General features: G+C 37.3%; 2 protein-coding genes across 2 annotated transcripts in view; one reads left to right on the forward strand and one right to left on the reverse strand.

Moving 5' to 3' along the window:
* The window catches only part of LOC138049933 (la-related protein 7-like), a 128,064-nt gene that overhangs the window by 105,115 nt on the left and 5,449 nt on the right, over positions 1 to 17,500 (forward strand). Inside the window, exons 2-12 of the mRNA XM_068896412.1 lie at positions 8,197 to 8,213; positions 8,670 to 8,824; positions 9,880 to 9,952; positions 10,054 to 10,154; positions 11,501 to 11,581; positions 12,581 to 12,657; positions 12,904 to 12,991; positions 13,990 to 14,597; positions 16,229 to 16,523; positions 17,141 to 17,200; positions 17,283 to 17,376. Coding sequence (XP_068752513.1) covers positions 8,723 to 8,824; positions 9,880 to 9,952; positions 10,054 to 10,154; positions 11,501 to 11,581; positions 12,581 to 12,657; positions 12,904 to 12,991; positions 13,990 to 14,597; positions 16,229 to 16,523; positions 17,141 to 17,200; positions 17,283 to 17,376 — 1,579 coding nt within the window. The 5' untranslated portion in view covers positions 8,197 to 8,213; positions 8,670 to 8,722. The remainder of the gene's footprint in view (positions 1 to 8,196; positions 8,214 to 8,669; positions 8,825 to 9,879; positions 9,953 to 10,053; positions 10,155 to 11,500; positions 11,582 to 12,580; positions 12,658 to 12,903; positions 12,992 to 13,989; positions 14,598 to 16,228; positions 16,524 to 17,140; positions 17,201 to 17,282; positions 17,377 to 17,500) is intronic.
* Positions 1,652 to 5,454, reverse strand: LOC138049936 (ras-related protein Rab-11A-like). The gene is made up of 2 exons (XM_068896416.1): positions 5,170 to 5,454; positions 1,652 to 3,239 (listed from the first exon to the last, which is right to left on the reverse strand). The coding sequence occupies exons 1-2, from the start codon at positions 5,359 to 5,361 to the stop codon at positions 2,775 to 2,777; spliced, it is 657 nt and encodes a 218-aa protein (XP_068752517.1). The 5' UTR covers positions 5,362 to 5,454; the 3' UTR covers positions 1,652 to 2,774.

The following is a 17,500-nucleotide window of genomic DNA, read 5'->3' on the forward strand; positions in this document are numbered from 1 at the left end:
TTTATATTTCAGGGTTTCCTATGTCATGGCTTTTGTCTTATATGGTACTTGAACGTCCTTGAAAAGTCATGGAATTTTAGATCATAAAAAGTGTATGAACCCTGTCATTTTATTTCATCAGTGATCTTCATATTATTGTTAAATGATGATCACTTAGTTCTACCAATCTTTATGTTTGGGCAAATAATAATAATAACAATGATAATGATAATAGCAACTTTATTCATTCAATTTGATGAAAGGGAAAAAGGATACCAGAAGTCGTCCCTATCAAGGGTATCTGCGTGCAGCTGGATGTAATTGACTGAGAGTCGATTTTGAAGAGGATGGAAAACTTGAGTACCTGGAGAAAACCCTTGGAGTCATGCTGTAGCCGACTGAAACTCATCTCACATACGACCATATGCTGAGGCTAGGCTTGAACCTGGGTCACAGAGATGGGAGATGCGGTTGTAACTAAACCATCCTCCAATTTCTGTGCTTGTGAAAACTATTGGAAATCCCAGCTTAAAACTCCACTTGTTTAGAGCAGCATTTCTTAATTTTTAATTGTGAAAACTTTAAGAGCTGGCCAACGTTTTTAATGTTTAACCTTTCCGTCCATTCACAACTTGCACAATCCCATAATACACCTCTATTACCCCCAAAACTTTTGCACAACCATTGTTTGCAATATAATATTTCTCCTGGGACATGAAAATGTCCCAAGAGAAGTCAAAACAATGCCTATGCAGATTTTGGGGGGATAAAAGAGTTGTATTATGTGATTTGTGCAAGTAGTGAATATCGATCATTAGAAGACAATAACATCTGTCTTAATGCAAATATTTAAGACCAACAATTATTTTGGGGCCTCCACTTTTTTTAACATTTCTTTTATATTACTCAAAATTAGCTGGCTGCTGTCAAAAACTACCAGCCACTACAAAATGTTCTGACATCTTTAAGCTAGCTTCTCGTGCCTTCTACAAGTGTTGCACAAGTAGGTGATAAGACATTTATCCCCTGCCTAAAGCAATCACCAATGGAAGAGTCATGTAGACCACATTTTTAGAGTGAAACTAGCATCACCACTTGAAAATAATTGTTTCATTTAAGGACGGTGCCTACTAATTAAAGATATTTTTGCCCCGGTGTGTGATTATGCAGGAAATGTAGATCTTAACAAGTGTTATTGAAATCCAAAAAGAAAATTGGGGGTAACCACGCATTTTTCAAAGATAATTCATGAATAATATTTGTAAAAAGCTTTAAAATACGAAGCAATGTATGGCATTTTTTCGCAAATTGAAGCTTAATTATCTCTAAAAAATGCATGGTTACCCCAATTTTTTGGGGGGGGGACCAAGAGTACTTACTAAGATCTACTTTCTCCGGATAGTTTTAAATCCGCGCAAAAACATCCCTGTATTACTAAGCATCACCGATAGGAAATCCTAGTATCTCGCTATGCGCAGAACGTATCTGCAATAACAATAGTAGGCACCGTCCTTAATGATGTCATCCACAGTGGCGAGGTTAAAATACCACTAAGGTCACACTTGTTACAAATAATATTTTATTACGGAAGATGAAAGAGTGATGTTATTTCCCTATACCTGTAACCAATTATTAATACAGGGCCAAACATGAACACAAAATTTTCATGGCTGCGTGATAATATAAATTTATTGATACACATTCATTTTATTTCATAATGTAATATTGTTACTGGCACTCTCTGTATTATCCATAAAAATCTTTTTTCATAGTTTTCGGTTATAGCAGTTTTATCATTCATCTGTGCTATCAAGAATTGCACTAGACAAAAAGATTACATAACAACATTGTTATTTTCAACAAGCTTGTCACATTTACTGGATAGTACAGACTTTTGTAGCTCATTCTTATTGAACCAAGAAACAACATTTGCACAATTTAAGAGCTTTCTCAGCATATTTTTTTGTTTCTTTGATTGAAAACTTGTATCATAAAATTTTAAATTCATTTTCACAAAAATCCTGTTACAAAGGATGGGAAGTGGGATGACTATACAAAATACAAAAAATATTTTCTCCTTTTCTATGACCACAATTTTTTTGTTCTCCTCAAGCAATGTTTTGCGTAAATGCAAATGCAAAACAAAAGGAAGACCGAAGTGGTTTAATCCCATTGATTCCTGAACTGCCTTCCATTGACGAGTAAAATTGTATGACGCAGATGTTAGAGTAAAATCTACCCGGACTCACTTCTAGGAGTCAATGGGTTAGTTTTCATATGTTCCAATCCAAAAAGGAATGGAGTAGGCAGTACATAATAAACACCCATGGATCTTATTAAATTGAATAACTCCACTCAAATATTCCCAAAATTAAAGGGATCTGGGAAAAATATCAATTAAATGACTTCAAAGAGTGAACATCCTTTTTTGTACAGAGTGATATTAAAGGCCTGTAAAGCCATTTGTTCTATTGCAAGGAGGAAACAAGCTGCATATTTACAAAGCGTGCGTGCTGGAGTTTTATTCAGGACCACTGAATTTATGTCCTAAGTTTTAGAAATTTTCTTTGCATAACTTGAGATAAGTTTTTCCAGAACTTCAAGTCTTTTTGCTTAAAAGTTTAAGCTTCAGGTTCGCAAACGGAATGTCTGTGTTAAGTCTGCACTCGTGAGAGGAAAGGGTTTTATAGGGAATTTTTTTGCAAGGCTTATTTTTATGTTTACTGTAACTATAAATTCTATAAGGATGTCTTTCATAAGTTTATTTGCAATAGTTTTTGAGATGAAATCACACATTACAGCAAACTGCAGTTGCAATTACTTTCCTTTGATGCTTCATTAACTTCCACAACTTTGCCTTTTCTTTCTGTTGAGCCATTGCTTTGTCCTGGCATGTCAAGTTCCTTTCGGATTTTTGTAAGCTGTACCTCGTGGACTTTTTTGATAGTCTGTGTAAATGCTTCCTCTACATTTGTACTATCTAGGGCAGAAGCTTCAATGAAGGACAAGCCTGATTCACTTGCATATTTCTTGGCCTCCTCAACTGGGACGGCTCGTAAATGTTTCAAATCACATTTATTTCCAACTAGCATTGTGACAATTGAGGTTTCGGCATGGTCACGAACTTCTGACAGCCATCTGACAACATTTTCAAAGGTTTTCTGTTTTGATAAATCATAGACCAGAATGGCACCGACAGCACCCCTGTAATATGCGCTTGTGATTGCTCTATAACGCTCCTGGCCAGCTGTATCCCATACCTAATGGCAAAAAAGATTTTCAATACATCCATTTTTTCAAGATAGAGTGTGGCAGGATGAATCAGGAGAATGAAGGAAAGCGAATGACTTGGCTAAAGTTGCACCTGGGTGATGTATCAGTCTCCAGAGTATTGCAAAGGTCATTATCTTTTCGGAAACCATACAGCTAAAAACATGTCCTGCCTTTTTAACCCATTGACTCCTCAAGTGCACACTCGCAGTTGACGAGTAAAATCGTCTGGCATTAGAGTAACACTCCCGGGATTCAATGAGTTAAATAAGAAGTGTTCAGATACATTGATGGGTAATGGACCAGCTTAATGTTGTGTTGTATCAAAGTGAGCACTGTTACCTGTTAACAACACTTCAAGCAGTCAATAGCAGCGCAAAAAGTTCAAGAACACTTTGGCTCAGGCTGAGCCAGAATTTTGTCGGTATAAGATGGCATACTGTACAAGAGGAGTTTTTAGCTCACAGGTTAATACTTTCTCTTGTAATTTTTTTTTTTTTGGCCTATTAAATCACATGCATTGTAACAGCGTGACCAGGAAAACCGAGAACACCTGAAGTACATCAGGAATGTTATTTGTGTCGAATCAGGAATCCAAAATCCACTTGCTAAACCACAGAGTCTTTGTGTGGCAAAAATGGTGTTGGCTTTAGATTTTCCGGGTGATTGATTTAATTTGAGCAAATTCTGGTTGTTTTGCGAATAAAATAGATAACTTGAAACAAACTGAAGTCCTCAAACATGGTTGGCTTAAAAACAAGAAGCATTCCTGACATATTTTAGGTGTTGACAGTTCTCCCGGTCACACTGTAAATTATGTATATGAAACTAAGGTTGTGTTCCGTTGGGATCAATGTTTTGACTGCAACAGGTTTAGATTGAAGCGGTTGACATTTCCAATAAAACACTTTTTGAACTGTTTTCGGTTGAAACTCGGTAACACCTGGGAATAGTCATTACCAGACTTCTCTGCGTTGACAAATCATGGCTGGAGCCCGCGACTGACTTTAAAAAGCCTGCATTTACGACAGCAGTCGCTGCCCATACTTTTTCAACAGTTTCAACCAAGTTTGATGCTGGTTGAAAAAGTTGACCAACGAAACCAACCGGAAACGGTTTTTTTTCCCAAGAGAACACTTAAAAACCCAACCAACGTAAAACTGCTGATCCCAATAGAACTGAAATCTAACCACACCTGTGATAGTTACTGTGTTACACCAATGTGCCACCCTGCTAGAACTAAAAAATAAGTATCAACCTTTCTTGGCCTGATATCATCAAGTTGACATTCAAACTCCCCAAGTATTTTGAGACTTTTTACCTCCAAAATGCGTTTCAATGGGAACACCTTCGATTTATTTACCATCATATTTTAACTATTAAGGCTGCTCTTAAAGTGTATTTACTTTGTCACGTGCTGGAAGACGTTTTTTTCCGCGAACGTGACGGCATTTCGAGTATTATTCTTTGCGAGAATTGCAGACCACTAAATTTAATTGCCTTTTGAAAAGGTGCATCACTTAGTACAAGTTTGATCATTTATGTTTCAAAAATTGCTTGTACTTCTCACTAAGTTAATTGTTCAAGATTGAAAAAACATCTGTGTTGACACAAAGAATGACAATTGCATTACCTAAAAAATTACGTTAAACCTAGGAGCGCAGCTTTTGTATTGCTAATAAGCTTACCTAAAAAAAAAAAGGTAACTTTTTGCTTCTTTTGAAATGCGCCTGATTGAGAAGATCACAGAGACTTATGCCTCAATTCTATGGATATGTTACTAATTAATGAAATTATTTAGAAAGCTCTACAAAAATGCTTCCATGCAAACCGGCCAATTCTCCCCTGCTCATACACAACGTCTATTAAAAGTTATCTATATTTACTAAGAACACAGAAGAACCGTGGAAAAAATCTTACCTGAGCTTTAATGACTTTTCCGTCCACTACTATACTTCTTGTTGCAAATTCAACTCCAATAGTTGACTTGGATTCCAAGTCAAATTCATTCCTCGTAAAGCGAGAAAGAAGCGAGGATTTTCCTACCCCCGAATCACCAATCAACACGATCTTATACAAGTAGTCGTAGTGATCATATCTAGCTGCCGCCATGGTACAACAATCTCTGTAGTTCCGAATTAATGTACACGGACTATGCCAGACTTGTCTGCAAGACGACGACCTATGCAGAGTAACGTACCACGTGACAAGAATTGGAATGTCCTCAGCGCTCTGGGAAGTTTTCTAAAATTTTATAGAAAGTATTTGTCCTGAACTTTTTTAGGAACAGGACGCGAGGTCTGAAGTTTAGCCCAGGGCGCAGTTCAGATTCAGGTTTAAGCGGCTATAAATTAGTTAAAAATGAACGAGCAGACGGCCCTTGCACGCAGTCGCCACAGTATCTGTTTGTGAGAAGGTCATTACGTAGCGCAACATCGGTGCCAGTTAGATTTCTCCCGGTTTTGTCACGCAACCGACCCGAAGGGAAGTGACCGTGACTGTGACCTTTAAACATTTTACCTGGGCCTTTTGGCCCTTGCAGAGAAAATTGTATCTTATGAATAAAAAAAGGGGTGTAGGGCTTGGAATAGACAATAATCTTGATTTTTCTGGTCAAAAAGGATTAGGTTATGATGCGCTTTCGGAGCCTTATACCAAGGGACGCCATAATTAAGTTTTACAATAGTATATCTTACCACGTTTTTGTTACTGGCCCTCTATCTGGCATTTTTGTGGTGGGCGCAATACGGAAAAACTAGCAACGCTAAATAAGAGAATATGTACAGATTTACCAGTCCTCTTACGATGATCTTCTCACTAAAGTCAAACTCTACACCTCTATGCAATAAGCGCATTCAAAATTTCCTCATGTTATTGCATAAACGTCTGTTTTTTAACGATTTTCCTGCTTATATGAAAAACAAGTTTTCTCTCCTGTCTTCTTCTTATGATCTTCGCGGAAACAACATTCTGTCCATCAGTAAACCTTGAACAACCAGTTATGGTCTTAGTTCTTTTTCTTACTTATCAGCTAAGTTGTGGAATGCGTTACCTGATTTTACCCATATGAGAATCCTGGGCCCCATTTTGTATTGCCACTGTTCTATGTATCCGTATATGTTAGGTAATTTAGCTTTAAATGTAATGTCTCGAAGATATTAGCCCTTGTAGCTACTAGGAGGAAATAGGAATGACTCTAAAAGATAGGAAGAAATAGGAAAAAATTGGAACTTGACACTTTGAGAGTGCAATAAAGAAGTTGCTATGGAGTGACTTTGTTGAATATATATTTTTAACAGGGCTTGAAATTGCGACGAATACAGTCGCCTTTGCGACTGAATTTTTTTCCCTTTACCACTAAAATATCTGGAGAAGTCGCAATACCCACCCTGGGGATATGTCGAACCATGAAAATCCCTACCCTGGGGACAGACCTCACAATCACAGTCTAGTGGGTAGCCCGAACCCCACCCACCCCCCCCTTCCCCTTCCCTGGGGCTTAACATTGATAGGTGCACAACATCACGACAAAATTATGCGACAACTGCGCTATCTTAAGATTGAAAGAAAATTCACGGCGGGAGACAAAATGATTTTGTCATTTCTTTGTGTATTTTAGCAAAAGTAGCAGCAAAGTGGCAACTGCTAACTCTTAAGGGTTAGGGTTAGGGTTATATTTGCAGATTACGTGTCGTCTTACCACTAAAGACAAACTCTACATCTCTACGCAATAAGCGCATTTACAATTTCCTTATATTACTGTATTTAAATCTGAATTTTTTAAAATAACAGCCCTTTTCACGGTTAGTTTTAACTATTTGCTTTACAATGTAATCTAACGTGGATGCGAGGCAATTTCGGTTTAAAACTACAAAATACCCGAAATTGCCTCACATACGTTCTAGATCATATTGTAATAAAAAAAATTGTGAAAAGGGCTATTTAACTGCTCACGTAAGTGCGTTTTCTCTCAGCTCCGGTCTTCTTCTTATGATTTTCGAGGAAATTGCATTCTGTCCCTCAATAAACCTAGAACAACCAGTTATGGTCTTAGTTCTTTTTTCTTACGTATCAGCTAAGTTGCGGAATGCGCTACCTGATTTTATCCGTATCTATGAGTTTACTGGTTTTCATGATAGAGAATCCAGGGCCTCATTTTGTCCAGCGGCTTTTCTTTTTAATGAATATATTTTAAATATTATGTACCGGTATTTAGTATGTATCTGCACATGCTATGTATTTTAGCTGTAAATGTAATGTCTCGAAGATATTAGCTCCTGTAGTTATTAAGAAATTCGAGATGAAAAAGTTCATGCATGTAAGTACGTTACCTTAAGCAGGGCGCGTGCGCACACTGTACTCTTCAACTCCAGTGCTTAGTACCATATGACAGATAAAATGACTTTTCTCTTAAATATATAAGCCAGCGAATTCTTACAATTAATTGACAAGGGCGGTCTGGAGCTGTGAGTAGGCGTGGGATTTGTCTTATATGGTTTAGGGGCCGACATATCTCTCCCTCAATGCCGTACCGGGAGGCGAGGTCGGTAGCAGAAAGCAGCGAAGAGCCAACTGCGTCCAAAAGCGATCGCACGGGCCGAAATCCCGGGATGACTCGTTTGGTACGACGCTCCAGCGCCACGTCTGGAGGTACTGCGTTTTTTTCTCTTGTTTAAACATTCCGTCAGCGCACGCGTAAATGTTCTGGCTCTCTTATACCTTAGCCTACGTGTAGCCGTACCCACCCCCCGAACAAAAAAAGGGAGGCCCTTTTTTGTTCGGGGGGTGGGTACGGCTACACGTAGGCTACTATACCTGTAGCCTAGAGCCTACCATATTAGCATATACCGTCGCATATACCGTATATGGTATAAACATATAAAGTGCTCTATATGTATGCTAGCATGGAGTTCTTACCAGAGAAATTCATAATGAACTCATAACGAAACTTTTCTTAAATGTAGGTTTGTATCACTCTTCTGCGAATTTTGCCCTTTACTTTGTAGTTTGAAACGAAGGTATGTTATGAAAACCAAGACTTGACGAGGTTCTACGGACATGATTCGCTTAAAAAATTAAGAGGCAGAATTTCGAATTCACTTTTTTATGGATTGCAGCCACTTTACAAGTCTTAGTTGTTCAGACACCACAAATAGTCTGCAAGTTTTCGAAGAAAGAAATTGGCACAGATTGCACTAAGCACTGTTAAACTTTTAGGACTGTTGGAGGTTTGAATATTGGGGTCTATTCTACTCTCTCCAGCAAAATGGCAAAATGTATAGTTTGTCCTCACCCAGGGGTCGATGTTTCTGAAAGCTTATGGTGTACCAGATGTAACATTTCGATGTCAAGGTAATAGGATTTAAGTAATGGTTTGTATGCCATTACCTTTTAATTAAATTTATTTATTTATTTTACAGGATTTTATTGGTTTTTAACTACAAATTAATTCCACCAAGAGAAAATAACGATCATGAATACTCATCATTTAGAGGAAGAAAAAATGGAAAAGAAGCACAAGAAAAGAACTCGGAAAATCCAAGCGCAACTTCTAGAACAGGTGACAAAACGTCTGGTGATAGGTTCTAAAACCCTGCGACTCTGCATTGGTTCAGACATAAATAATAATAATAAAATGTCCAGATAATTGGTTTAAAAGTGTCCAGACTGGCTGTTTACTTGATTGCCTGAGATGAAGAACTTGTCTCATATAGACACTTCCACAGGAAACAAGTTGCTACCCTTGATTTTATGTTTTAAATTTGATTTCACTTTTAAATAATAATAATGATAATGATAATGATAATGATAATGATAATAATAATAATAATAATAATAACAATAATAAAAATAATAATAATAATTGAGAGTAAAAATTAGTGATAATAATTTTGAATGATATTTCGATGATTTGTTCATCATTTTCAAATTCGTAAAAAATAAAAAATAAAAGTCAGATTCTTATGAGTTCTTTAAACACATTGAGGAACACAAGCACCCGGCTATTGGAAAACACCTGTGTGACGCCCACAATCAGAAGAACAAAGATCTTCAGGAACAATTTACCATTCTTAAGAAATGTCATGGGAAATTTGATTGCTTAATTTACAAAATGCTCTTTATCCAAGAGAGAAACCTGAGCTGAACACTCAATCTGACTCAATCAAAGCAAAACTATTTAGTACCTAATTGTTACCCTCTACATTCCACATTGTAGTGTTTAATTACATGCAATGACATTTTCACTCACATTCTTAGTACTTAAAGAACTCCCAAGAATCTGACTTTTAGTTTTTAGTTTTTACGAATTTGGAAATCGAATCAAAATGTCATTCAAAACTATTATCACTATTTTTACTCTCAATTGTTTGTCCATAACCTCCGTTACTAGAATAATGATAATAATAATAATAATAATAATAATAATAATAATAATAATAATAATTGGAAGGATGCAAGAAAATTATTGTAGAGTTTAGTTTGTTCTCTCTATTAGGAGGCATTGAAGACTTGATTTTGGCCCTGGCTGTTGGAAATTGAAGCTGCCTCTCTTTCAGAGTACACGTAAAAGTGCTTTCATTTCAACACTGTTTATTACAAGTAATTGCTTTATCCTTTTGTCATGTTGAGTTTTATTTTGGAGACGCGAACCTTCATAAGGATCGTTTTATGAAACAGGAAATCAGCAAGAACCCTGAAGGATGTAAGTACAGCACATATATTTTGTGTTGTCAACTTTGCCACATTCAGAGTACAGTGAGTAATTTTAGAATCGTTTTGCTTGACAATTACTGCTTTCTTTAGATGTTGCAATTTCAACCATTGCCAGCTTTAACAGAATGAAGCAGCTCACTGATGACATTAAGCTTCTTGTCAAGGCCATGAAGATGTCTTCACTGCTTGAGGTATTGTTATCTGGATAATAGTGTATATTTAACCCATTGACTTCCAGGGATTCCCCATTGACGAGCAACATTGTCTGGCATTAGACAAAGTAAAATACTAAGTCTGGCCGGTTTAGGCCGGTTTAGGCCGGTTTAGGGGTGAATGGGTTTTAACCCATTGACTCCCAAGGGTTCCCCATTGACGAGTAAAATGGTCTGGTGTTAGACAGAGTAAAATACTAAGTCTGGCCGGTTTAGGCTGGTTTGGGCTTCAAAGGGTTAACCCATTGACCCTTGGAATGAGACTTGATAGATTTTACTCTGTCTAATGCCAGATAATTTTCCTTGTCGATTGCACAGGGCATCATAGATTGGTTGAGTTGTCAATGGGTTAATCAGTCAAAAACCAAGCCCCCTCTATTAAATACTGACATGTACATTTTGGTGTTCCTGTGCCCTCAGACCAGTCTGTAACGTCATTGACTTAACTTCACTTTTGGGTAGAGTTTATTACCTTATTTGTTGTCGAGAACATGCTTCTACTTTAACTGGTTAGCAAGTCGGTCAATGTTACACAGTCCATCCAATGTAAGCAGTTACTTTTTAAGGGTCATCTGATGTCAGGAAATTTCTTTTTTAACCCAAACCAGGATGCAGACTATCTTTAATTTTATCATTAACTTTTTTGTTAACACCTACCTTTCATGGCCATTAACGAACATATATCAAGAAAAGGAAATAAATAGGCCTAAATGAAAGATATCTACAGGTGTGTGTTTTGTAATGTCATCGTAATAGAATCTATACTAGATGCAAGGTTGCTGCCTAACGGTCGCCTGGTCGCCTGGTCGCCTGGGGCGCCTTATTTGCGAGCGCGGGCAACCAAATTTCTGAACAAGAAGCCCAAATGGGCCCCTTTCTTGATTCATCCTCGCTTTCTTGTAAATAATTATGATCCCAGATGGAATTAATTAATTCTGAGCTCTTGAAAAATGACTCGCGCTACAAACTCTGCTCTTTTAAACTTTAAGAGTATTTAAAAAGTCCACCTCATACTCTGAGATCATGCTCAAACTGAATGTGCAATAAAGGACAACAGACACAAATTGGGCGTAAACGCGGGGGCAGGGATTGTACTGGCAAGGATTGGATATTACCCACTGTCCATATGGTCACCCGATGAGAGGCTTCGGTGACTAGTTTATGGGGTGCCCCCACCCTCCCCCCCAAGCAGGCTAATAATGGGATAGGGAAGTCACAGCAGTCCTCTCCAGACTGCACCCTGTATTTGCTTAACTTCTATTTTAATCTAAAATATCAATAAAACTGCAGGCAACCTCCCTACAAATCAAACCTCTTTGTTTTAGCTCAACGAGGATGAGACTTTGGTTAGGCGCAAAACCCCTGTTCCAGAACCAAGGAATGTTGATGCTGAAACAATTTATGTTGTATGTATGACACCTTTTTCTGTGTAGAGATACCGGTACCTTCAGAACTAAAATGTACTGTAGTAGTACAAAGTGGAAAATTTCAAGATCTCTTACAAGAACTCTATGTACTTCCTCCTGTTTGCGGTGATTCAATCTTTAACAACTGTACAACTTTTAAAAATAAGCCATTAGATACATGTAATAAGCTGTGAGCATGCTTTTGAGGTAATCAAAGTCATCCTAAAATGTACAATGTACCATAAACACCCACAGATAAGCCGCATCTTTTTCCCAAAAATTGCCGCTAGAAATCAGGGATGCAGCTTATCTGTGGGAACATTTGAAAAAGGCTGCTTCTGCTGTCCAGTTTTCCATCTTCGTATAAGATCTAATGCCTGGTTACTACGCTACCAATGCTCCAGTCACATTCTTGTTGTAATTTGCAAAAATCTATGGAAAAACTGTGTTGAATGAAAAAGTTCTTTAAGTAAAGTACAATCGTCCGGGTGAGTGTAGTCCTGAGAAGGACTGTTTGAGATGACATTGACTGACTTCAGAGTCAAGTCAAGTCACTTGACTCTGAAGATGACTTCCACTCAGGTTGTTGAAATGTCAGTCAATGTCATCTCAAACAGTCCTTGTCAGGACTATACTCACCCAGACGATCGTACTTTACTTAGTGATATGACTCCTGGGTTCAAACCATTTACGAAGAAATTCTTGTCAACAAATACCAGAAAAAGATCAGTCATTTGTCAAAGTTGGTAGAAATGATGTTCATTATATTAGTGCTAAAGTTGTGAGTAAGACTTTGAAGTATTTTCCGTTTCGATGTAAATAGTGAGTTTATGTTCGATAACAGTTCGCTTTTCAATGTCTTTTAATTTATTTCAAAAACCTTTTTTTTCCAAAATGTGATCTGCTAAATTCAGGGTGTGGCTTATCTGCAGATGTTTACAGTAAGCACTTCTCAGTGATGGTTTACTGTTATAATTCTGCTCTGTCTTGTTGTTATAGGAAAAGCTTCCTCCTTATGCTGATCATGACTGGGTGAAGGGAATTTTTAGCAAGTATGGAAAAGTGGTATATGTCAGGTACAGTCAATTTCATTTCATTTTCTTAGCTTTTTACTGAAAATTTTCAATTAATATGTGATTATATGTCATTGAATAGTTCTTATCATTTGAGATATCCTGAAGTGATATTTAGCAACTTTTCACCAAAGTGGAGGACGTTCACTGGCTAGTGGTGGATATTTACCGAGTTGCAAAGCGGCAAAAGTAAAGTAAATCAATTTAAAGTAAATCAATTTAAATTTCATTCTTTTCTTTTTTCTGCAGCCTTCCAAGATACAAACACACCGGAGATATCAAAGGATTTGCTTTCGTGGAATTTGAAAATGCAAAGGATGCCCAAGAAGCTATTCAGGTATCTTTGCACTTTTCCTTGAAAAGCCTTTTAACTCAAAATTGCAGCAACATATTGCAACACATGAATTTCATGCTAACACGTTGCAACTTCAGTTCTCTAGATATCTACACAAGTTGGCGAAGTTGACTGAATGAGAGGCATGAGTCCCCGGATGAGTCTATCCTTTGGATACAAAGTGAAGTTGATGAGTCGTATACAGGGTTTTCGATAGCTTTTCCAAGTACTGGATTTGATAATGAAAGTACTGTACATGGTTATTTTCCGTTTTTTGGTGGATTTCAAGTGCTTTGGGAGCAACCCTCAAGGAGGACTCAGTCCCTTATAAATTTAACTCTCTGAAATGCTGTATACATCCTTGAGTTTGTGTGATTATCTTGTGTTTCTTCAGCCCATGGCTTCCTGAGATCCCCACGTCCCAAATGAAAATGAAAAAAGGAAGCCAACAAATTTACTAATATATAGCGTCAAAGTACCACACATAAAATCATGGTAAACAGCGGGACAAAACGTTGGCCTCCAGCTTAAAAAAACTCTGTATACTGTAATGTAAGTGTGAGAATTTTCGTTGACGGACGAAAAATTCAAAGAAATATCTGCCTTTGTTCCAACAAGTTATTGATTGACAGGCTGCAAAATTACGCCACAACTTTGGGTTGAATTTTTGTCGAAAGTTCGCAAAGAATAAAGAATGAAATTTGCGCATTTCGCTTGCATAAGTTGTATTTTCAAGAAGAACACTCCTGTCTGCAAGTTATACGTACAACATTAGCCACACTGTTGTGATAGAACATGAAATGTTGAGTCTGAGTTTTCATGTCCAGCATACTGTTGTGATACAAGATATTTTAACAAAGAAAATCAAACAAAGTTTCTGTTCATGAAAGGAAATCTGCACCACAAATACTGACAATGATTGATAAAAGAATTCTTTTGTCTTTCCTTCATGAACTAGGGGTGTGTTCAATGATAAACATTATTTTTTATAATTCTTTTAGAATTTTAACAAAGGAGGGAAAAGCAAACAAGACAATGAACCTCAAGATAAAACTGAGAATGGCTTCAGCACAGATCAGTTGAGCGAGCAACCAAAGATAACAAAGGGAAAAAGAAGGAGATCACATAGTGAATCGGAATTAGAAACACACAAGCACAAGGAAAAAAAGAGAAAGAGAACAGTCAGTGAATCATCTGTTGATTCTGATAATGAGCGACATAGTGATACAAAACAAAGACAGGAAGGCTTGAATAGAAAAGACAGTAACAAAAATAAAGATTGTCAGGAAGGGGTGGGTGAGGGTGCAGATTGTAAGGACAAAAAGGGGAGAAAGTTTGTGCAGTGGGAGGAAGGTGAAAAAATAGCAAGTATTAAGAAAGGAGCAAAGAGTGGTGTAATGCCATCAGTGGGACAAAAAAGGGGTCATGATGACCGCTTAAGTGATGAGAAAGGCATGGAACAGAAACGACAGAGGATAAGTGACAAGACTAGCGATGATGGAAGTTGTGAGGAGGACACAGCAAAGGAGAGCAAGAAACAAAAGAAAAGAAAGAGGAAAAAGAAGGAGAAGAAGGAAACAAGATTGCCTCACCTGCGAGTTATTTCCAAGTGAGTACAAAATTAATGTAACATCAATTTGTTTGTAGAAGTAACAACTGGGTAATTTTATGACTTTCATTCGTCTCGTGAAATTTTTCTCACGTTACTGATTGTATAAAATATTGTGTTGACTAAAAGAGAACAGGTCTCTGCCTCTAATAATTACAATTGTTTTGACATGAAGAGCTTTTTATTAGTAACAAAGGGGGAACTGTAACATGTCACAGTAATTATTACCGGGTATTCAAGATGGGAGTTTCCAGGAAATTTGAAATGACAAATCAGTGTTTCTGAAATTCATTTATTTAGGATAGAAATGCTCTCTTTGAAACTGTTACCAACAAAATTGATTGTAAACATTATTTCCTGTTGCATAAAGTTTTGTTGAACATTGTTGGAGTGAATTTGCAAGATATGTGGTAAACGTTTCCCAAGAGGTGTTATGAATTTGTCTTGAGAAGCCCCATGGGAAAAGGCTGATTACTATGTTTATTTGTGCAAGAAATTTAGAAAGTCAAGTCAATAGCACTCTTTTCAATTGACATCACGATTTAGTGCCCAAAGCATTATGGGATTAATAAGCGGACAACAACAAAGACATTTTTGGAATGTTTGTCGGCATTTCAGTCCCATAATGCTTTGTACTAAGGCGTTACAATCTATTTTTATCTCTGGTGGAAAAGGCCATTCAAGGATATCTTTTATTTAAATCACCTGAAATACTTTCAGAAAAAGGGTTATAGTAACAGGATGAGACGAAAATGAAAAGAAGAGGTTGCCCTTCTGGCAAGCTGTTACTTGAGGTTACTAGCCCAAAGGTCTGACGAGCTGGCCCGAAATTAAATTGTTTGTAAACAATAATTAGATGTATTTTTGCCCCGGTTTATGATTATGCAGGAAATGTAGATCTTAACAAGTGTTATGGAAATCCAAAAGACAATTGAGGGTAACCACCGTTTTTCAATGATAATTCATGAATAATATTTGTAAAAACGCTTCAAAATACACAGCAATGTATGGCGTTTTTTTTCTCAAACTGAAACTTAATTATTTCTCAAAAATGCCTGGTTACCCAGTGCCAGGGGTTTCAATAGAAGCCGGTTACCGGCGGTATACCGCCGCCTGCTTTGCCTCACACCGCCGGCTGGTTTGCCTTGATTTTCACTAAAAATGCTATTATAAACTTGTCAAACTGCCGCCTTCAATGGGCTATCATGGACGGCTATTTCAGAAGTTATTGAAACCCCTGCCCACAATTTTCTTTTTGGATACCGAGAGTATTTATCACACTACAATAATTTGGCCTCATAACGTTATCATTTTCTCTCAGGAGCTTCTGCTACACACTTTGTGGTATAAAAGCTCAATTTATCATCAGAAAAGAGGAACCAACGGTGCTTGCCCATTGGGCAAGCTACGATAAGTAAACGCTAGCCCAACAAGTCATTCCACTAGCCCCGGGCTATCGGACAGCACTTTCGTCGCGCCCTGAGTAATAATAATTATTTATGAATCTGTTACATACCTTATAATAGAAAAAAGGATAGTTTTCGATTTCTATGCTAATTGTGGGGAGTTTGGGATACCTAACTACATGTAGTTGATGTAACTAATCTAGTTGTGGCTTACCTTTCTTAAAGGTTGGAGTGGCTACAACTGAAAAAGGAATACAAGGACAAGCAACGGGAAGCAATGAATAACTTAAAGAAACAATTAGAACAATCAAAACCTTCTGTTGGTACTTCCCTCCATGAAACTCAGGAGAAAAAGAAATCGCAAGGTTTAGAAGATGATGCTTGTAAAGGAAAGAATCAGAACAAAATCCCCAGTGAATATCAAGAACAAATTCCAGGGGCAAAAAAGCTACCCTACACACCGGGGGTTGTCTTGAAATTCTTGTGCCAAAATGGTGAAATAACGATGACAGGTTTAAGGGTGAGTATCCTGATTTATTATATCATTCAGATAGTATGCATGCTATGATTGGTCGACAATCAATTTCCTGTTGAAGTCATTGTTTACATTTTCATTACTTGTTTACAGAAGTTGTTGTGCTGTAAAAATTGACTTGAAACATACATGTAACAAAAACTTGTAAATTTAAGTGACTTTGCCTATAAATTGAAATTAGCCAATATCAAAAATACCATAACACTCTTTGTTTATCCCTCCAAAATTTTGTATCAAACTGAAACTGGAAACAATGCTTATACAAAACTTTGGAGCCAAGCTAAGGGTTTTAATGTATTTCTGATATTGGCTAATTGGAAAACAGTTTAGTTTTGAACCCGAATGAAGCATCAACTCCAATCTTCGACTTGGAACGTAAAAATATCATTTTTTTGAATGTCAGACAATTTTCCCATGACTATTCACCCCTATTCAACTTCAAACGTTTGAAACCATAAAGCAAAGATCAGTATTCAGAATTAAATACGTAACTGAGGACTTTCTAACCAACAGTCTCATCGTTGGTTGCAAGTGCCCAACGGCGAGAATAAGCCCAGAATTGTCCGTTTACAATTCTAATTAAAATAGTTGCCTTGTTGCAGGCTATGTTCACTTCACATGCACCAGTAGCTTATTTGGACTTTATGGAAGGCAGTTCTGAGGTGAGAGAAAAATGCAGGCTATTTTCACTCTATTGTAGATGCTTTGTCAGTTAATCTTTTTTTTTCCTTATTTAATTTACAGGGTCATGTTCGTTTCCATACTGCAGAAAACTGTGCTTCAGTTCTAGAGGCGATGTCGTCAAAAACGGACGAAGTTAAGATTGAAACACTCACAGGTAAAGTGTGGCCTTTTGCTGCAGATTTTTTTGTGGCAGAACCACTGACAAAAGAATATTGGTGGAAGTTTAATGTTTTGCGTCAAGGGAATGCGGTTTCCAAGGAGACAGCAATAATTTGTCC

This window comes from Montipora capricornis, chromosome 5, assembly GCF_036669925.1.
Source record: "Montipora capricornis isolate CH-2021 chromosome 5, ASM3666992v2, whole genome shotgun sequence".
Taxonomy (NCBI): domain Eukaryota; kingdom Metazoa; phylum Cnidaria; class Anthozoa; order Scleractinia; family Acroporidae; genus Montipora; species Montipora capricornis.